The 22,209-nt window shown below is 42.1% G+C and overlaps 2 protein-coding genes across 4 annotated transcripts in view; both read right to left on the bottom strand.

Annotated features, from left to right (window-relative positions):
- The window catches only part of LOC115691203 (nuclear pore complex protein NUP205), a 31,647-nt gene extending 28,660 nt beyond the window's left edge, over nucleotides 1-2,987 (bottom strand). For all 3 annotated transcript variants that reach the window (XM_030617782.2, XM_030617784.2, XM_056306214.1), the window contains exons 1-5: nucleotides 2,680-2,987; nucleotides 2,318-2,413; nucleotides 1,552-1,626; nucleotides 1,267-1,371; nucleotides 1,085-1,192 (exon numbers count right to left, since the gene is read on the bottom strand). In XM_030617782.2, the coding sequence (XP_030473642.2) occupies nucleotides 1,085-1,192; nucleotides 1,267-1,371; nucleotides 1,552-1,626; nucleotides 2,318-2,413; nucleotides 2,680-2,820 (525 nt within the window). In that variant the 5' untranslated portion in view covers nucleotides 2,821-2,987. The remainder of the gene's footprint in view (nucleotides 1-1,084; nucleotides 1,193-1,266; nucleotides 1,372-1,551; nucleotides 1,627-2,317; nucleotides 2,414-2,679) is intronic.
- Nucleotides 2,988-5,016: 2,029 nt separating this feature from the next.
- On the bottom strand, nucleotides 5,017-8,669 carry LOC115691238 (beta-glucuronosyltransferase GlcAT14B-like). Its single transcript, XM_030617838.2, has 4 exons — nucleotides 7,854-8,669; nucleotides 6,949-7,024; nucleotides 6,739-6,854; nucleotides 5,017-6,009 (listed from the first exon to the last, which is right to left on the bottom strand). The coding sequence occupies exons 1-4, from the start codon at nucleotides 8,419-8,421 to the stop codon at nucleotides 5,492-5,494; spliced, it is 1,278 nt and encodes a 425-aa protein (XP_030473698.1). The 5' UTR covers nucleotides 8,422-8,669; the 3' UTR covers nucleotides 5,017-5,491.
- Nucleotides 8,670-22,209: the final 13,540 nt, after the last annotated feature.

Below are 22,209 nucleotides of genomic sequence, written 5' to 3'. Positions count from 1 at the left end.
CCAGCCTTTTCTTCAATTGTTCATTAATGAACATTGCAGCATCACATTTTTTAGTCTATTCCCTCTGACTATTAAAACCCTTAATGACGAATGACAAACAATAAGCATTAGAGGCAGAGGGTTTGGGTTCAGCTCCTTCTAATATAATTACGCCAAGCATAACCAATCTTCTGGTGGTTTGGCCCAAGAAAAAGTCTCTCATTGTCTCTCTGTAAAAAAATCCGGAAGGTCATCAATTGAGCCTCCTTTCTTTACATGTTCTTATCTTTTCCCTTTAGAGTCAATCAAGGAGAAAGACATCTAAATATACTTATTCTTCACAAACTTAAAGCTGAATATTGCAATGCTTAAACAATAATTATCATAATAGTTTAATAACTTATGTGAATTCCACACCAAGACTAACTTATGTGCATTCCTCGCTTAAAAAAAGAAGACGTGCACAAATAGTTCAACTAATGAAAGGAAAAGGAGAAAGAAAGCAAAAACAAGTCATTGAAGTAAAGTAAGAAAGGATTGCTCATTTTATTTGTTGACGCATGGCATCACCACACGAAAGGGTAAGACAATCAGGCGTTTAGAAGATGCTTCACGAACATAAGGAAAATGCATTAATATCTACAAAAATTTTCATCAGTAAGAAATCCCTTAAATCTTTTATCTTAATATAGCTCAAAAAAACACAACAAGAAAACAATTTGAATCTACTGCATCTCATCGAGCAGAAATATAGCAACTGTCCACTATTCCAGAGTCACGGACCCCTAGATGCAATACAACATCTGCGTTCCCTTTGATCTCCAAATAAGAGGAAACCCACAATCTCAAGAATTAGTGAGAGTTGAATCTGTATCACAACACACAATAAGCAACAACAAATTGACACCTTAAATGCAATCTTTACCAGAGTCAATCAGCATGAACAGACAGGAAGTTTTGAGGAGAAACACATTTGGGATGGATTAACAAATGAAAACATTCGGTGACAGTGGAGATGGCATATAAACCCTTCACAGAAAAGAAATGGCAAATCCAATTCAAATCACACAAAGAAATGAAAACTTGAAGACTCTGAGGTACTAACCTTAATTAAAGAGATGAACCGTTGTCTTAGACCGGTTATAAGTTCTTCCAGGTACTTCTGAATGTCAGCAAGAATATCGGCTTCAAATCCTTGATCTAGCACAATAGCCTGAAAAGGCAATCTAAGGGATAAGTGTTTCAAGTTATGACAAACGAAAATTCTATATAGGAATGAGAAGGTACCCTTAAGAGTGTATATAAGGCTGTTATCCGATCTCTTCTCTCAGTATACCAGAGTCCAGCTGCAAGACGCAAAATTTCTAGGGGCTCTCTTCCCATTAGACCCCACTGGGAGTGACACCCAAAGTTTCCAGAGCAAGCAATTGGAATATCACATAGATATCATGGCCAACAAAGTACCCAAGTAGAACAATAAAACTATAATGGTAAGAATATAACCACAAATTCAGATTGCATATAAAATTAGTCAAAAAGAGACTGAAGTATAAAGATGTGTACAAACACTACCTCCTGATTGGCCGAAATAAGCAAACGAACACACTCCACTTCATTTAGGTGGAGATCATCACTCAATTTCAGAGCCTAATTATCATCACAAAACAAAAATCAAATTGCATTCACGCAATAACAGAAAAGGAAATTGCAGGATCATGTCATCTATAAGAAAGTAGATCTATCTCTGTATGTATGAAAGATCATCAACTATGGATAACATAATATAAAGTGGATCGATGATAGGACAATCAAATGATGCACCAAAAACTCAAACTTCTTCATCACTCAGAGAATTCAATAGACCCAAAAAGAGTAATGCAATTCTGAAGACTGTAATATAAAAGAAGCCATTTTTCACTTAACAAACAATGCATGTGCGGGAAAGACTTCCTTAAAATGAGATAGGCGTTAACCCACCTATCAATCATATATCAAACCAGGTTAAGAAAAAATAAAACACAAAATCAGTTACAGCCCAAAAGATGAAGCGGAGAACATAAGTACAAAATAGATTGGTCCCGTTGCGAGCAAAATGAGAACCTCACGAGGAGAGAGTATCCACAATAGCATATAGGAGAGAGGAGTAAATTCGGCACATTCATAAGAAGACCCGCACAAATTAGTCCAGCCTCAGTAAGTCATTTCAATTACTCAATTAGTTTCTCCTATTCTCCATTTCGAAGCCAACTGAAGTTGAAGTGACAATATTCAAAATGAAGAAAAAAAATAACACACTGGACGAAAAAGTTCACTACAGCCACAGCCCATAGCAGCTTACAATCTGAACATCCTGATCGTCCAATGAGATCGGTGAGGAATCCGGCAGCCGCACTTCTTTCGCCTGAACCTGCGCTCGATCTGACGGCTTCGGAGGCTGCGAAAGCCAAGATTTCAAAAACAAAAGTCAAAGAACAAGTCAGTTCTATCAGACGACACACGGAATACAAAACCCAATTCCAATGCAGCATCAGAAACTCGTGCACGCAATCAAAATGCTTCTTTTCCCTCGAAAGATCAACCAAACATCGAATTCACCCACGATTCCTCGTCAGCCAGCCAGACACGAAAGCGCGAGCGTACGGAGGAATAAACGGGCGTGCAAGCGGGGCGATCCCACGCGAAGGGAAACGGGCAAATTACGGGATAAGAGAGCAGCGACTGGAGGGAGGGGCGAGACTTCCGGAGGGCGTGCATGAGCTCCACCCTCTGCGCCGGCGCCGGCGGGGACGGGCCGAGCAGGGCCGACTCGATGATGGAGAGGAGCTGCTTCGCAGACGCCATCGCCGGCGAGGATCGCCGGTGCCGATTCCGGGAGGATGAGGAGGATTTGCAGGCGGTGGGTGATTCTCAGTGCGGCGAATTCATACGGCCATGGGAAGGGGAGATTTAGGGCTCGAAAGGCGGGAAAAAAGGAATGGGGGAAGAAGAAGGAGAGAGAGAGAGTGTGTGTGTGATAAACCCCTCAAAAGCCCTAATGGAACTTAAAGGTGATTTTTATGCTACTTTTTTGTTTTTTTTCTCTTAATCAAGTTATCGAAATTATTTTATTTGTGTCAATTAAATCCTTCGATCAATTATCATTAGGAACTTAGTCGGAGTTTACTCTAATAGAGGTGCTAGGCGTAACGATACTAAGGGTGATGGGAGTTTTACCACGTAAGATTGATAGGATGCTTCAAGCCGATAATTTATTGAAATGATGAAGAGCAAGAAGAGAGAGGAAGGAGTGACGTTGCCTCGAACAAGGGATGATCGCCCCCTCGCCTCAAAGGTTTGGGTCAAGGGCAAGCCGTCGCCTATTGGTGGTGAGAGCCTACTGGGCTGGCCAAGTGGCAACGGCGGCACGGTGACGATGGCCGCGAGTTCTTTTCTTGGTGGTGGTAGAGAAGGGGGTCATCGTCAAGTCATTGTCGCCGCCCTCCAAACCCTCACCCCATGGGTGGTGACTAACGAACGAGGGTTTAGGGCCGTCCTGGCTCCTGATAATCCCCTCTCCTTTTCTTTTTGGTTTAAATTTTGAGTGATGTTAGCACCAATTTGCACCAATTCGCCCAACCTCGAGTGGCCCCTGATGAGGGTTGCATGACCCAAGGGAGGACCGCCTGAGCTCGTGCGACCCAGGCTGCCCTTTCTGGGGTTGCGCAATCTCCACAAGAGGCTGCAAGTAGTATAAGGTCGCGTGATCTCATCAGCCCCTTGCCAGCCTCTTATCAACCCCATGCCGACCAGATATGGCTTCGTTGGCGGTCCTTGCGCAGAGAAGATGAACAGTAACAATAATGGCAAAACCGAAAAATGAAAAGAATGACCTTATGCAAATTTTGAAAGCCATAACTTGCATTGGGCTTTCAGCTTTACTATGGCCAGCATTTGGCTAAAGAAGTCCCAAAAATTGAACTAAAGGCCTTATTTTTTTTTTGGGATATGTGCACTAGAAGTCCTAAAACTTATCATAAAAGTGCAATTGAGTCCTCAAACTTTCAAAAAGTGCAAATAAGTCCTAAAACTTGTCACGAAAATGCACTTGAATCCTAAAACTTTCAAAAAGTGCAAATAAGTCCTAAAACTTATCACGAAAGTGCAAACAAGTCCTAAAACTTGTCACAAAAGTGCAAACAAGTCCTAAAATTTTCAAAAAGTACAATCAATGGAAAAATTTTCAAAAAGTACAATCAATGGAAGGACTTGATTGAAACAATTTGACAAGTTTTAGGACTTGTTTGCACTTTTTGAAAGTTTTAGGACTCAATTGCATTTTCATGACAAGTTTTAGAACTTTGAACGCACTTATCTTTTTTTTCCAAAGGGACTTTGGAGGCCCTTGAAAACCTCTTGGAAAAACTTAACCAAACGCCGTCAGTGTTTGCAGGAATTGAACCTCAACCTGTTTTTCGAGGGAGAAGTCTTATCCTCTCCTTCAATTTACCTCTGCAAGTGATCCACTTGAAAAGTTTGTTTCTAAACTAGAACTTTGCTCTGTACATATGTGACTTGTGAAGTTAATTTTAAGTTACAGAAGTAATTTGCTGCTGGTAGTATTTGACTAAGTCGAGAACGAGCGGCGTTCAGGCGCATGAAATTCGTGTTCGAATCTCTTTCTTCATTCTTGCTCCAACTTCAGTATGTGCAGTTTACATTGATGCACCAGCCGGTTTTCTTCGAGACAATCTGAAATCCCCTCACGTTCACCTTCCACACCATCGACTACATGGGAAAAAAATACTTGACCTGCTAAATCATGGATTACTTCATTAACAAGTGGATTTAGTACTCTACTTACATTGGACATTTCACGAACTTTATCATGATCCATTCAAAGGAATACAAACGAAAAGGAATGGATTCTGATTAGGTTATTCCATGTTTGTTAAACCATAAAACTGTGGGGGGGACTGCTTTTGCAATTACCCATCTTTCCTTCATGTCTTCCAATCTTAGTCTCGTCTGATGAAGTGCAGTAGGGTGAAAAAGACGATGTTAGAAACGCTGTCATGTAGCGGCAGAAAGAAAGTCATATATACCTTTAGTACACACCCTTACAGATGTTTATAATGCTTCTGTTGAGTATACGAAGTGCAAAAGTATAGTAAACAACTCAATGTGCTAAACAATATTTTAGGCTCAAACTTGCCCTCCCGCGACTAATTTAAAGCAGCAGTTGAAGATAAGAACTTCACCGTCTTCAACTTTTCCAGCTCCGGTACTTACATTACTTGTCCCTTTGTGATATGAACAGCTCAGTGAGATTCCGGATCAGAAAGACATGTAAACGGATTTTTTGGCTAGTATATTTGAAATCTTGCTTCACGAATCCCAGAAGAATTTGTAACTTGTCCTATAGTGATCCTTCATTACCAGTTGAATTAAGAGCAACATATGGCGTAGCAATCACAAGGGGAAGAACCAGTGCACAGGTGCCCAAAACAAGTCCCTTGGCTCGGAAGTTTTCTTGCTATGTGCAGTGATTTGCATGAAAGTTATCCCCCGATAACAAACCAGCAATGAGCTTCCTGAGCCTTTCAACCCCAGGACCAGGCCTCAGCTCTGTAATGTTGGGTGTGACGTAATCGGCATATGTTCTGTTAATGCTTTCCTCACTGTTAAACCACCCTCCTTGTGAAAATCCATTCACGCTTCGACCGAGCAGCTCAGAGTCAATCTTGTCGAGAACCGGATCGTTTCTGCCGAATTTTCTCGCGAAGGGGGCATTGCTATCTACCATCATCTGGAAATCACTGAGTGTGAGGAAATGTGGGTGTTGCTTTGGAGGGTTGTCCCAGGATATGAAGTGGAGGTCATGGTTCACAGTCGTATTGATGAATTCATTAGCATTGCAAATAACCGTGTGGAAATAACTTTCTGGTGAAGAAAGGAAGTTGGAGTAGTACATGAGCACAATCCTTGGGAGGTTGTCCCACCCCCATAAGCAATACTCAACAAAGGGCCGAGAGAGCATCATCCAAGCAGAACCTGATGGGATTCATGGGCACACTTTAGAAGTCATCTGCAGTAATTTCATGCTGAAAATGTTGAAATTTTGCTTGTGGAATGTAATGACCTTAACTTATAGATCCAATAGACGATCTATATGTATCGCACAGAGAAGAAATTTCTCAGCCTAATCGGCATCTCTGTCTTAGTACATGTACATAACACAAACACACACTGGTACACAATTTTTATATGCATATGCATGTCATTTGCTTAATCTGCATATTCCTACTCCTGGAAAGGTAAGAAAGAAATATAAAAAGAAGCAAGAACAAAAAACTCTGACTTGATCTTTAGATCTTATCAGAAAGCTCACTTAGTAGGAAAGAACTGCAGGCATCATGCATCATATAGACCTGAAATTAACTTGGTTTGAGCAATATAGAACTAACTGCTTTTTATTTTCTCATGACAGATGATATTGCATCTAAATTCCAGAGACAATTTCCCACTTCGAGTTTAGAGGCTACCAATTTTTTACTAATGCAATTTTTTATTTCTTAATTTAACTCACGAGTTTTACTTATTGCTGGAACAGAACAAGGAATAGTGCAAGTGGAGAGAGTAATATGTGTCTTCATGCTAAAGATAATATGTGCTTGTGTGCTTTGAGAAATTTTCATTTCGATTTTAAAAGCAACACCAAGACACCATTTAACAAATAAATTAAACATATGAAAAGAGATTTCTGCTTAGTGGATTCTTCACCTGTAAACAGCCTGTATGCAGAAGGCACATCTCTCTTCTCTGATACCCAGAAGACATCTGATTTTTGCACTCTGTACAGCCCTGGATCAATCATAACAGGCCTGGCTCTCTGGTACCTGTAGATATCCAGCAGTCAACAAGCACTTAGAAACTCTCACTAGATATCTGCAACATACACAATGGATAAGAACAAATGGATGAGACACGAACTCTTTCCAACCAATATCGCTGGTATGCTCAATGAAGTTATAGTTTCTGGGTATAGTCAACAGAGTGCTAAGCAAATCTGCAGCAATGAAAAGACAAACATGATTAGTGCCTTCAGTAAGTGACCATTAGGCATACACTCCAAATATCGATTCCGTGCTCATTTACATCGAATTTTCGTGACAGGAAAACCCATTTCACTACTAAGGATGCTTTGATAACCCACAGCAGAAGGCATCAAGTGAATAAACAATTTGGGACTCTTCGAGACCAGAAGCCTAGGTGCAGGGTGGTGAGTCAGCAGCTTCACTAGTAAAAGTAAGCAAGTATGTTGGTTTCTGCTAAAGGAGTAATTAAATAGTATTCTACTCCTGATTATTAAAGCAGATAAATGCATAGACTCGCTCTCCTCAATTTGCCTAAGAAAGGAAAGAGAAAACAGCAAAGCCCCAAAAGTGATGGAACAGAAGAAGAAAGAACGGTTTCTACCTACTTCAAGATATATTAATGAAGTAAAAAACACAATCCCCCTTTAGAGGTAATTCAGAATGGTGACGCCAAGTCGTCAGTTGTTTCCAAACGTATCAACTTGAGATCACCACGAACATAGTCAAAGCCCGGAAAAAGAAAACATTGGACCGATCACCGGCAGACAATTTACATGATCATGTTACTATGTGTTTAGTAAATATGTCTTAGACTCTAGACAAAGGCTAGTTTTCTGAAACTATTAGCTTGGCTTCAAGGTCCACTAAGAAAATGCTTAGCCAAACCCAACAGAACAGAGCAACGACTTTGATGTATCGGTTAAACACGAAGGGGAAACCCGAAAAAACAGGGCAGGTGCAGAAACAGATGCATTCGTATCATGGAACGACATCAAGAAGATCGAGCAAGTCTTTATATACCATCTTGGGTCACCAAGGGATAATCCGAAGCGCTCAAATTAATGAACCAATCCCACTCCCCTGCTTCCCTCAACAGAATTGCCGCAGCATGAAGCGTGTTGCTCACCATCGTCGGCCCTCGGTACGTCACCAGATTCGCCCTCACGCTCATCCTCACGTTACCCAATTTCGCAAACAACGGCTCGCTCCTCACGAACTCGGCCATGTCCAGCCTCTCCTCCGCCGAAGCCTCCAAGTCCAGGTGAACCACGTACTGGTTCCTCGGGTGGTACAGAGCCCTCAGCGTCCTCTTCAAGCTCTCCCCATCGCCCATCGAACCGGAGATGAGATACGCCAATCTCGGAACCGGGTCATCCAGGGTCGCGGACACCTGCAGCTTGGTCTCGACGAACACCGGAAGCTCTGTCTCCACATGGGCACGGCGTAAGAACTGGGAAGAATAAGAATGAGAAGCAGCAGCAGAGGGGGTGAAGACGGTGAAGAAGACGAGCAGAGTGGAGAGCGCCAGCGCCGTGGCGAGAAGCAAGAACCACTTCCTTTTCTTGTGGGGCTTAGCGGCTGCGTCCATGGCCGAGAGAGGTCAGGGACTTTCAGGAGATCAAGAACGTCGTCAAGAACGCGGAATTGCGCGACAAGATTGCCTTTTCTCACACTGGGTCTGTGGGAGGATCGAAAATGGGTGGTGGGGTTGCTCCACCACCACCGCCACCGCCACCGGAGGTGACGGAATCGGTGGGCAATGATGAGTTTTGGTGGCTGGTGAATTGGAAAGTAACTGAAGTGGGAGAGAGAGAGAGGAGTGTGCACACTCGAAAAAGTTAGCTTTTTGTTTTTGTGGATGGAGTGGCAGTCAGCTGCGCAGTGCCATGTGGGTCAGGGAGCAAGATGATTGGCTGTTCGGGAATTTTGGGAGGGAAACCGGACGGGATTCGGACAAACCTACAAGTTCGCGAAATATAAGATTGAAAAGAGTCCAAAATCTATCAAGGAGGATGCAGCTCGTGGAAAGAAAAGTCAAAATGGTAGACAATATACTTTAGTAAGTGAATAATAAGAAAGATACAGACAAGTTAAAATGAATAAGCAAGGTCAAGCTCATGAGATTAAGAAACTTTCGATAATGTACAGAATATGAATAAATTTAAGGTAGCATTATTATTATTGAACAATTATGTATGTTCAATAATAAATCTTTAGTCTTGCAAGGCTCGGTGCCGACATGCCTCGCCCCATGAATGGGACAATGGTGCGGTAAAGCATTTACACCACAGGACTAGGACAGGGAATGCGATCTGAGGCCCCACTTGCCGTGCTATTGGCACCAAGCCTAGAGTTTGGGCCAAAACGTAAAGAAGTTAATGGCTCAAGTCAAGTCATGATGATATGCCAAATCCATAATATCCAAGCGATGGAATGCGCCTGACAATACTCATTGATCATTAAAGACATGATAATAAATCGATGCACGAGACCCATTGATAAAATGTTTGGTGAGTTCATCGATCCAAAGTTTTTCGTGGGTAGAGTTTAGGTGATGAAGTACAGGACACACCTAGAGACGATCAATCAACTCGAAGCATGTACGAAAGTTGAAGACTGAGTCAAGGAGAATTTGTTAACCAAGGGATGACTAGAGTCAAGAAATCGGGACCAACTAAATCATCTCTAGATTGGCGCGCCTGTCAAGACGGTTATAAATTCTTGTATAGAAATATCGTAACTTATGACGGAAAGGCCCATTTAAAGATAAAGAAAAATCAAAGAGAGGGACTAGCAATCAAGACATCACAAAAGATGACAACAACACATGAGACTTTGACACTAAATGGAGATGACGAGATCATGCATAACGAATCGATTGAGATTAGACCTCTTAATTCCAGTTTTCATCTTTCGTTATAAAAGTTTTTTCCCCGTCAGAATTTGTAAACTTTTTAACTTTCTCCATGCACTTCAGTTATCTCCATCAGCTGTCTATGTTCAGGTTCAAACACCGAACAAGCATGGCCTCCGAGTATGTAAACCATCTGTTCTAATCAATAAAGTTTTGTCCAATTTCCTTGCCATTTTCAAACATTTGTTGGTGCCTTATTTATTAATTTCAATTTCACAAAGGCTTGCAAAAAACATTGGAATCCATTCACTTTTGATTCGGAGCCGAATTGTTGGCCATCACTCATCCTTTATATGACTTTACTCACTAATTATAATCATTGAGTTTCCAACTATCACAATGATGCAAAAACCCCTAGTAAATGTGCCCATATACTTATCAAATTCTACGAAAAACTCACATTCATTATTTAGGGGGAGCGACATATCGTATCTTACCGATCTATTTATGAGAAGACAATCATTCACAAAACCACTCAAAAGTGTTTATTTGAAACCTCTCCTGAAATCCATGATAATCATCTTTCTCCATTAGAAAGTTTTACAGATTTTTTTCCCCTTTTTCTTTGCATAAAGACGTGCGTACTTTTTTGCTAGTTTATTCTATTCACGTTGGTGGAGCAGTCCCACTTTTCCTATTATATTTATATTACATGAAATAAAATAGAACAGAAAATTAAAAAACGCTGCTTGCTGAATTTTTCACCTTTTCTAGGGCGCCACGGAGAGCGGACAGACAGAAGCCGTCCTATGCTGCGTTTTTCTGGTACTGGCAATGTGGAAAAGTCTAGACGTGATATGTTTGTCCATTTCTAGGGGGAAAAAGGATAGTCCAACCTCCAATTACTTTTTTTTAGCAAATAAATTATGGTTAGTTGAGAGACTTCAGCCGATAACATTAAATTAGAGAAAACGACACAAGTGATCCTTGAATTTTCCAACTAATAATACATGCTCTAAACTTTAATTTATTCAATATAACCCCGAACTTTAACCTAACGCGCAATGTCATTTTCGAATTTTTAAATTATTCAACGTGATCCCTGACTTTGGTAGATGCTCAATTTAATCCCTCATTATATGAAAATATTCAATGTTAGCCCTAAACTTGAATTAATGGAAGACAATATTAGATATTTCCATATAGTTCATTAAACTGAATATACAAAAGTCATGGACCAAATTGAACAATTGAAAAGTTTAGGGACCGCATGCATATTTGGCTAAAGTTTGGGGATTATTTGAGTCATTATCACTATTAAATAAGCAATTGGCAAATTGGTGGGTTTGATTGAGTTTGAGTAGGTCATAAATGGGTTTAACCCAAAACCACCCATTTAACTGGCATTAGCCCATGGCTCATACTCAACTCATATTCAACCTAAACCCACCCAAAAAGCAAAGAAAAACGTCCAATATATCTCCAAAAATAAATAAACCAAAATGAAACAATTGAAAAGTTTAGGGACCGCATTGCATATTTGGCTAAAGTTTGGGGATTATTTGAGTCATTATCACTATTAAATAAGCAATTGGCAAATTGGTGGGTTTGATTGAGTTTGAGTAGGTCATAAATGGGTTTAACCCAAAACCACCCATTTAACTGGCATTAGCCCATGGCTCATACTTGACACAACTCATATTCAACCTAAACCCACCCAAAAAGCAAAGAAAAACGTCCAATATATCTCCAAAAATAAATAAACGAAAAATAAAAAGAACTCTACAAAAAGCTATAGATTTTTCCTTGAAATCGCAGGTTGCTTTCGATTTCGTTGACGGTGATCCAGGTCTCTGAGTTCGCGTCCAAGAGGTCGAGAGGAACCGAACCGCCGGATGCTCTAGGGACGCCCATTTTGGGCATCATAACTTCCCCTTGTAGATCTTCTGATGCATGATCATGAGGTTGGGGTTGTTGAGTCCATAGAGGCCTTGATCCAGGCCAAGAAGAGGGGATGAGTGACGAACTCGAGCATGAGATCGAACACGTGAGGGGATGGATGCGCTCAAGCAGGAGAGATTAGGGGCGGAAGATGAGGCAGAAGCTTAAGCAGGTTCTGCACCCAAAGTGGCGCAAACGCTCCAAGATCGAGCGAGAGCAAGAGAATGAGATTGGAGAGAGAGAGAGCGGAGAGAGTCACTAGGCTTACAGGTGGGTTAGGTTTGAAATGATGAATACCACTAACATCAAAATGGGCCACCTTGAGTCACTAGGTCCCATTTTTAAGTGGGTTGAAAATGAGTTTGTGACATATCCCATTTAAACTCATATTTTTGGGCTTTTCATTTTAGAAATCATTATAGCTAGGCTCGTCAAATTTGATATGACCAATTTTAACAAATATGAGTTAATAAATGGATTTAAGACCTATTTTGACAGGTCTACATAAGCTCTATGTAAGTTGATCATTAGTATTCAAGAGGTAGAATGTGAATCATCATCTTATATTGGTAAATTCGGGAAGACATAGGTGACTATCTAATGCTGGGGGTGATTGGTTCTCGGTGCGGTCAAATGGAACCAATCACTTATTGTACATAACTTACAATAGTTGTTGCAATTTGTGTTCACATCAAGTCTCTTTCTACTTACAACGGCTATTTATGCACATTTTCCTCTTTGAAATCGGTCCGAAAGTTTTGTAATTTTATAGTGATTGTTCTAGTGGAGAATAGCTGCTAGAGAGTTAATTTGTTTGTGTTACTACTAAAGACCATGTAACTTTTGAAAAGTTTGAAAGGAGGACGATTGAAGTTCACTTACGGTTTCACTTTACTTTACTTAATTTTTTTAAGAAATTAAAAAAATTATATATAGAGAGTTGTGTGGTCCGATTCGATCCGGTTCCCTGTTCGGTCCAGTTTTCCCTTGGAACAGGGAACCGGACCACCTGAACCCCGGTTCCACTTTTAAGAACTGAGAACCGAACCAGCACTCATAGGAATTGAACCAAACGGGCCGGCTCAGTCCACCCGTTTCCTATTCGGTTGATCCATATTGCTCATCCCTATCTAATACAACGGTGATTGAATCTAGAATGCTGGCACCGCGGGTCCAATGATTTTTAATTTATTCAATTTTGTCTTTGTACTTTTTTTATTAATGTGGGGCCTGAATTTTATCTTTTTTTTTTATAAATAAATCCTTCTGTTAAAAAAAAAAGCTAGCGAAAATGCTGACATGATGTTAAGTTGTCTTTGTTTGCTGACATGATCGTCCTACGTGTCTTTTAGTTGGCCTAAAAGAATACCCTAAATCTTTTAAAAGTTAATAAAATAAATATAAATTGATATAATTAATTAAGAAAAAAATAAAATAAAAAGTAAAAAAAAAAGGAAAAAAAAGAAGAAGCGGGCAGCCAGCAAGGAAACATCAGGTTAGGACTCATCGGTGGCAGGGGTTTCGCCTCGGTCACAGAGGTCGACGAGCCGTTAGCGGATTCCGTCGGTGCCTTGCTATCGCCGCTGCTGCCGCCGCCCCTAGAACTTCCTCTCTTTCTTCCCACATTTTCTCTTTTTCTTTAGGGTTTGAGGGTTTTGTTTTTTAATTTTCCAATAGTTTGGTCCATTCCGCGTAAAAAATACATGTCATGACTTGTTTGTCCAATTAGCGATGATACGGCGCTAATGTAGCGGTCCACGTTTGCATTCTGTGTGCATTTTTTACGGCAGGAAAAAGAAAAAACCTTGAGGACAAAAACATGTAGTCCAAGGACCACTTGGCCAAAAAGAAGTGTGGAGATGATATTGAATAAATTGAAAAACTATAAAGACTAGTGATGCCATTATCCCGTTAAATTTTCACCATCAACTTGGGTAGCGTCGAATTTCTTATTAAGCTACCATTAGATTTTAAACAGCATAAATATTTATTTGTACTTTGAGAATTAAGAATTACCGATTGTTTATTAGTGTACCAGTATTTATTTGTGTAACTTATAACGGTGTTAAAAGTTTTTGATCTTAGATGAGATTATCACTTTTAGTTTGAGTAATTCTAAATTTTCTTCCGTTAAATTACCAACTAATTTTAGCTTATCAACTATCACTGGGTCCTCGATGATTGGCCTGGCGGTCATGAAAGGCATACGATCTGTACAACATATTAGAAGGTCAAAGGTTCAATCCATAACAAGAGAAAAAAAAATAAAGGAATAAATGCATTGCAAGTCCTAAAACTTTTACGATTCGTTTCTTCCTCTCTTCTTCTCCTGTCTTCCTTCTTCTCTCTCGGCTATTTACCACAGATTCTTTAATTAGCTTCGTGATAGGCGACATATGATTGGTACGACAATATTAGAACATAAACTCGATCGAGAGAGAGAGAGAGAATTAGGTCTTTCCTAATTTTCAACTCCGAACTACTAATTTAATGACGAAGTGGTTGATTATGACCGCTCGAATGCCATAGCTCAAGACTTAAACACATGTATTTCCACTATATGTTTGCGCTTTTCTGGCGTGTCTTGACTGTACGTCCGCCTAACCCTTTCTTGATCGCGACACCGCAACTCCTTTGGTTGATTTTTCTACTGTTGTTAGTCGCACGTACTTTTGGAACCTGCCCCTCGTTACACTTCGCTAAACCTAAAACAAAGTCCTCACCCACCATATTCCTCACTCTATATTGCTTGTTGCATTATGTTTTCGTGACAAGTTGAAAGAGTAATGAGACTTTAATGATTGGATGATTTTCTAACGCATTTACATATGGGAAAATCATTGCATCACGACACACTGATTTGGCCAGATCTTAATTATTTAAACCCAAAAGATTCTCGCGTGATAGAGAGAGAGAGAAAAACAAAGAAAGCCCAAGGCCATACAGACATCAATCATTAAGAAGAGAAGGTACATTCTGTCAGTGTAACAAGCCAATGGAAAATCGAGAGCATAACACACATGACGCCAAATGATATGAGATTCGTAATATAATGACAATGGTAATAGATGGGTGGTTGCACCGTATCATCGCTACCACGAGATAGTAGTGGGGCCGAGAGGCTGTGGTCGGTACGTTGGATTTTCACTATCATTTCTGATTAATGAACAGATCAGCTCTTTGTAAATGAGAAGAATGTTAATTAATTCAAGGGATTCTCTTCTATAGTTTTAGAACAATTCTTCTAGAAAAATGTAAAAATCCTCGAAAGAGCTCTCACCGTTTTATGAGGGCCAAATACATAAGAAGAAACTAACTTTTGCCTCCAAGTAATTTTACAAGAAAGGCTCATGATCCACAAGAAAAATTATTCGTCCAATTTTGCCTAAGTGTCAAATAACGGTATCTGGAAAACCAAACGAGTTTTGCTTCTTTAAAATCCGATACACCACCCACCAAAGCCTTACCCAGTTTCTCTATCCTCCCCTCCTGGCAGCTCGTCCGTTGCAACTAGCCGCTGCCTCCATTGCTCACCGCCGCCGAGATGATGACCGGCAAGCGGTGACTATGTGTAATGGTTTGTTTGCTCTGGTTCTCTCAAAATCGAACCGAACCAAACCGTTAAGGTGCACTTGAACCGAACCGAACCGAACCGAATCTTGCTCGAACTAAATATGAACCGAACCGAAAACCGGTTTGGTCTTGCCTGCCTCGGTTTTCGGTTTCTTCTTCTTCTTTTTTTTTTTTTTTTGCTTTTTATTCACAGCTTGGTTTTCAGTTTTTCTTTTTTTTTGTTTTCAGCACAAACAAACATGACCAGAACAAACCAAACTGATATGGTTTGAGAAGGGCCAAGAAAGGACCTGCAAATCTTGAATGTTGTTCTTGTAAAGCTCATTGCAAACAAAAGAAAGAAAGCTCAATAAATGAACTGAATCAAGGATTAGAAATGCCCAGTGAAGCAACTGTTTCTAATAGGAATTAAATAGAGATAACCATCACCCAACTTAGCCCATTCGCTTTAAAAATATTCTCCTTTTGGAAAATATTTTCCCTAGAGTCATTTTCCTGAAAATGTTTTCCTAGAACACAATTTTCTCGTAGATTCGCGACCGCCGATCCGGCGGTGTCCGGCGACCGGCGGCAGCATCCGGCGACCGGAGGCGGCGATCGGCAAATGGCGGGCAGCGACGGGCGGCGATCGGAATCGACGGCGGTCGGTGGCGACGGCGGCGATCGGCGGTGATCCGACGACCGACGGCCGGCGGCGGCCGACGGTGACCGGCGATCGATGACCGGCGGAGGCAATCGGCGAGCGGCGGCGGCCGACGCACCGAAGGGGTTGGTGGATCGGCGACGGCGACCGCCGAATCGCCGGGCGGCGACGGCGACTGCCGAACGCCGCAGAGCGGCGGCGACCGCCGAACGCCGGCGTGATCGGCGGCCGACGGCAGTGACCGGCGATCAACTTCCTCTCCCACGGAAAACATTTTTCTTCACGGGCAATTTTGCTTCACTTTGGGGGAAAATGATTTCCTCTTTCAAAGAGGAAATCATTTTCCCCAAAGTGAAGGCAAATTGCCCGTGGGGAGGGAAAATATTTTCCGTGGAAGTTATTTTCCGCCCCGAACACCGGAAAATCCAGAAAATATTTTCCTGAAAACATTTTTCGCAAACGAACGGAGCCTTAGAAACAAATCTATTTATCCGAGGACGCTTAAGCAAGTCCACAGTACAAGCGCCACCATCAACCTGCAAACCAACCATTACAAAAGCTAATCCACAATACCCAGAAGATACAACGGCTAAACCCCGACTCCAAACTAAGACTGCAAGTAGAGGAGCAACGCAGCAAATCCTTGCAATTAAAGAGTCAGGAGAAATGTCAAAAATGGAACCTCTCGCAAGAACCCAGAAGAATTATCAGCTCGATCAATAGAACCATTTTCGGTATCGAACCATTTTCGTATGCTACGGAACCCGACCACACAGAGCGAGCAGATCTAGACTCAAGCGTGCGAGAGAGAAGAGTAGCGACGGAAGCGCAGAATGGAGGTCTTCTTCCTCGTTGAGAGGGTTGGGATCGTGGCGGCGATTCATCGTTGCGGTAGAAAGTGGGGATTTGAGCCAGAGAGAGAGGGGATTCACTCTTTTAAGGTATAAACCGAAGTTATTTTTTTAGTTCGGTTCGAACCGAACCGAACCGAACCGAACCGAACTGATATGAACCGAACTGAAAAAAAAGAATGGTTAGCTTTGATTATCCGAACCAAAACTTAACCGAAACCGAAATACACTAATTTTTCGGTTCGATTCTGACACCCCTGGCGGTGACCAATGACCCCCCACTAAGCGCTCGGATCCCCTCATGTTCTCTCTCCGTGTCTCGGCCCCTTGTCCTCTTCTTTTGCATCGCTCGACCCCGTGCCCTTGACCGCCAACATGTCGCATGTGGCCTCCGGCACTGGCTCTAGTACGGAGGTCGCCCTGCCTAGTGCAAGCACAAATCCGTACATTGCACGCTCACACACTCACACACAGGCGACCATGGTTGCAGGTGATTTGGCAAGGCCCGTAGCGGCAACGGTAGATGACATTAACCTCATCGTGGTTGCAAGTCCTACTCGATTTTATCGTTTAAATTCGGTGCATCTAATGTGGTGCTTGCATTAGAAAATCAAACATACTTCGAATCTAAAAAAATATGTTACGTCATGCATGAATGGTAAAATTAACAACAATAAATATGTAAAACGGTTCGGTTTAGTTTCAAAAAATTTGAAACCAAACTAATGATTCGGTTCGGTTCGGGAGTAGCTTTTCGGGAAAAGGACTATTGAACCGCAATAAACCGCAAGAGGGCGGTTTGATTAAACGTGTTGAACAGTTCTTTCGTCGCCCCCTAACTACAACCCTTAGGTGAAGAGTCATTTTTTCTTATGTTTTGGATGTTGGGCACATTGAATTTGATTGACACTGATACTGTGTAGTTACATGATGTTCACCGAAATCTTTTTGATGAACATCTAGTGATAGTGGCATACTATACTCTCGACAAACTTACCTTTAAATTTCTTGATTTAAGAAGCAAGTTTCGATAAGAGCTTAGCGGGTTGGACACAAAAAGGGAATTTTGGTACTTTATGCCTCGCAAAAGGGGAGGCCTTTGGTTTGATTTGTGCAGTGTTGCTTGCCCATGCTCTTTCGCAGTGAGGAAATTGTCCTCGCTATGCCCTAACTTCGTTTTGCCGACACTTCTGTAATCGACTTGAGAGGGTGAATCTAGGTCAGAATGGGTGTTCTTCTATCATATACAATGTTTCCTTTTTTTGTCTCGACAAATTTTAATGATTGACGAAAGCCTCATTTACATAAATCAATAATTGGGATCTATCGGGACACTTAAAATGATAGATGTACGAGGTAGAGAATTCGATCTTTAGCCGTACTCAACACCCATCGTGATATAAATTGGAAAATAATATTAGCTTTTACCGCTCAATAAATATGGATTTCAAATTCCGTTTGGTAAATTCGGTTGTACCAGCTATTAGGGAAAATTACCAAAAAATCCATTGCATTTTTGCCAATTCCGTCATAAACATTTTAGTTATACCAATTGAGTCCCACTACAAAAAAAAATGTTTTTTGCGACGGATTATTTTCGTCGCAAATTTGCGACAAACTTTGCGACGGAAAGTTGGTCGTCGCTAGTTCCGTCGCAAATTTGCGACGACTAATTTTCCGTCGCAAATTTGCGACGAATTTTGCGACGGATTTTGCGACGAAATTGGATTCGTCGCAAATTTGTATCGGAAAATTAATTTTGTGATAAGCACCCCACCCCACCCGTCAATTTCTCTCTCTCTTTCAGTAGTGATTCGTCAGGTCGCCCGCTTTCTCTCACCTTCTCCTTCTATCATTTCTCTCAATAATCCGTGCGCACAGAAATCAATCTCGGTGAAGCTTTTCCACAGGTAAGTATCGTAGCTAATTAAGTCCGTTTAAACGTGCAACTAATATTGTCCTGTCCTTCTGATTCATCGTCAGATGCGAATTTTTTTTTTATTGACATTATTTTCTGTTTTTGTTGTAAATTGGTGGCCGACCGGCGACTGGCCACCAATTTGCGACGGACCGCCACGGCGGCGAGGTCGATCGGCACCTCGCCCTTTCGTCCGTCGCAAATTTGCGACGGACCAATACCGTCCGTCGCAAATTTGTGACGGACGAAAGGGCGAGGTGCCGGCCGACCTCGCCGCCGTGGCGGCCTCCCCCGATCTGGCGAGGCCGACCGGCTGCCGACCCATGGCCGGCGAGGCCGCGCGGGGTGGCCATTGCCGCGGTCAACCTCGCCATCGCCCAGAGGCCGACCGGCCTCGCCGGGGCCGCGGGTCGACCTCGCCGTCGCCCCGGCCGGCCTCCCCTGAATCTGGGCGAGGCCGCCGGTCGACCTCGCCGTCGCCCACCCGGGCGACGGCGAGGTTGACTCGCGGCCATGGCGACCCCGCTCGGCCTCGCCCAAATCAGCCGGGTCGGCTGCCATGGTAAGGCCGAGCCGCCTCGCCGGCGTCAACCGGCCGCTCGTTAGCCGGTCGCCGGTCCGGCGATCGGAGAAAATTATAAGAATTTTTTTTTTAAATTCGGAAAAAATTTAAAAAATTTAAAAAATAAATGTTAAGTGATTTTGCTTTTATTTAGGTACGTGTCCAATTGAAGGTCTCGCAATCCAAGTGAACTTTGCAATTCTCTTCAAATTGACCACTTTCAGCTACCAAGATTTCAGTCAAATATCTGGGTAAGTCTTCTTTACATGGTAATTTTTTCATTTTTTAAAATTTCGTAGTAATTGTTGCGTGAAAAACAAAATTTTAATTTTCATAAATTTTTTTTAATTAACAACGGTAGATATGATATTTTAAATATTTTACTATATTTTTTATTTTAATATAGACACAATGCAAAGAAACAGGGCTTGGATGTATAATAAGAACTTACCTAGACGTCAAGGATTGACCGATGAGTTTCGGACTGGGTTGGAACTATTTTTAGACTTTGTTAGTAGTAAATATGAGTTCATGGATGGAAATAAGTTAAGGTGTCCGTGTAGAAAGTGCAGTAATGGTAAATTTCATGTGTGTGATATAGTTAGAGAACATCTTTGTAGATTTGGATTTACTCCGAATTATTATAATTGGACTTGCCATGGTGAACCATTTATATCTGATGAAGGATATCGAAGAAGTGACCAATTTTTAGGAGGGGAAGAAAGTAGCTATTATGACCAATTGAACCCATACGAGAGGATGATGATTGATGCAGCTGGTCAGAATTTTGTTTCAGATTCGAACCATGCAAGTACTAGTTTCACTCCTACACATGAACAAGTGGGTACTAGTCATGCATCACAATTGGAAGACATGGGAGTAATGGGTTTTGATGAGAATGTGTGTAATGGAGCTTTTTCATATAATCAATTCTGGGAAGTGTTGAAAGCAGCAGATGAACCTTTATGGCCAGGTTGTGACAACCATATTAAGTTATCTGTGACAACAAGACTGTTAAATATCAAGGCAGAGCATAATGTGTCGCAAGATTGCTTCAACTCTTTTGTTGAAGTAATGCGGGAAACAATGCCTCGTGATAACAGCATGCCAAGTGATTGTTACGATATGACAAAGCTAGTGGATAAGTTAAGTCTTCCGGTTGTAAGGATTGATGTATGTAGTAGGGGTTGTATGTTATATTGGAGAGATGATGAAAATGCAGAATCTTACAAATTCTGTAGCCAACCTAGGTACAAGATTAACAGGAGGCAGGGTCGTAATCAGAAGCGTAGACCATGCAAGCAAATATTTTATCTGCCCTTAATCCCCATATTGCAAAAGCTTTATGCGTCTCAAGCCATAGCTGAACACATGACTTGGCACGCAAATCATGAACCAGAAGAGGATCTAATGTGTCATCCTTCAGATGCAGAGGCATGGAAGCATTTTGATAGAACGTACCCTGAGTTTGCGATAGAGCCTCGAAACATCAAGTTAGGTCTCTGCTCTGATGGATTTGCCCCATTTGGGAAATCAGGAAAAAGTTATTCATGTTGGCCAGTTATCTTAACGCCGTACAATCTTTCACCCGGTATGTGCATGAAGACACCTTATATGTTTTTGACATTGATCGTGCCTGGCCCGCAAAATCCGAAAAAGTTAATAGATGTTTATATGCAACCATTGATTGAAGAGTTGCAACGGTTATGGGAGGAAGGTGCCCTTACATATGATGTTTCTACCAATCAAACATTTGTAATGAAGGCTGCTCTTTTTTGGACGATAAAAGACTTTCCAGCTTACGGAATGTTATCTGGATGGAGTACAGCTGGGATCTTAGGATGTCCGATATGTTTGGAGAGATCAAAGTCATTTAGATTAAAACATGGAAAGAAGCCCAGCTATTTTGACTGTCACAGAAAATTTTTACCGATAAATCATACATTCAGAAGGAATAAAAAAGAGTTCATCAAGAATAGGACTGAAAGAACACGTCCACCATTGAGGTTAACCGGCGACCAAATTTGGGAGCGGGTGGAGGACTTTCCCTCCCAAATTTGCGACGGACAATAAAGTCCGTCGCAAATTTGCGACAGACTATTTCTTCCATCGCAAATTTGCGACCAACACAACAAATTCCGTCGCAAATTTGGGATGGGAAAAAAAAATTCCGTCCCAAATTTACGACGGATAAAAAAAGTCCGTCGCAAATTTGCGACGGACAAAAAAAAGTCCGTCGCAAATTTGGGACGGGAAAAATTCCCGCAAATTTGTGGTGGAGAAAAAGAATTTGCGACGGACTGTTTTTTCCGTCACAAATTTGCGACGGACCAAAACATGTCCGTCGCAAATTTGGGACGACAAAAAATTCCCTCGCGAATTTGCGACGGAAAAAACAGTCCGTCGCAAATTTGCGACCGACGAAAAAGTCCGTCGAAAATTTGCGACGGAGTCACCGGAAATTTGCGTCCTTGGCAAATTTGCGACGGACTGTTTCGTCCGTCGCAAATTTGCTACGGACGAGAGTCGTCCGTCGCAACTTTTGCGACAGACAAAACAGTTCGTCGCAAATTTGCTACAAACGAGAGTCGTTCGTCGCAAATTTTGCGACGGACTGCTTGGAAATTTGCGTCCGTAGCAAATTTGCGACGGACGAAACATCCGTCGCAAATTGGTCCGTCGCAAATTTGGGAGGGGAATCACTCCCGTCCATCGCAAACTCTCTCTCCCGCTTGCACGCGCACGTGCCCTGGTCAGCTTTTCCTCTCTGACATTTTTTGGTTTTTTTCGCCTAAAATTATTATTCTTCTTCTTCTTCGTCTTCATCGCCGAGTGCACTATCGTCGCCGTCGCCGCCGTCTTCTTCGTCACTTTGCTCCGTCGCCGCAGCCGCCGTCGCCGTCTCCGCCGTCCCCGTTGTCGTCTGCCCGCGTGTGGGGTCTCCGCTCGCCGCCTCCTCGCTCGCCCGCGCACCTCGCCGGCCCGCCTCGCAGCCGCCTCAAGCAGTCGTCGACCAGCCTCCCCGAGCTCGCCG

The sequence above is a fragment of the Syzygium oleosum genome, unplaced genomic scaffold (assembly GCF_021117445.2).
Source record: "Syzygium oleosum isolate NSW1041296 unplaced genomic scaffold, Sole_v2.1 Sole_v2.42, whole genome shotgun sequence".
Lineage (NCBI taxonomy): Eukaryota > Viridiplantae > Streptophyta > Magnoliopsida > Myrtales > Myrtaceae > Syzygium > Syzygium oleosum.
This window is presented reverse-complemented; position numbering and strand designations above follow the sequence as displayed.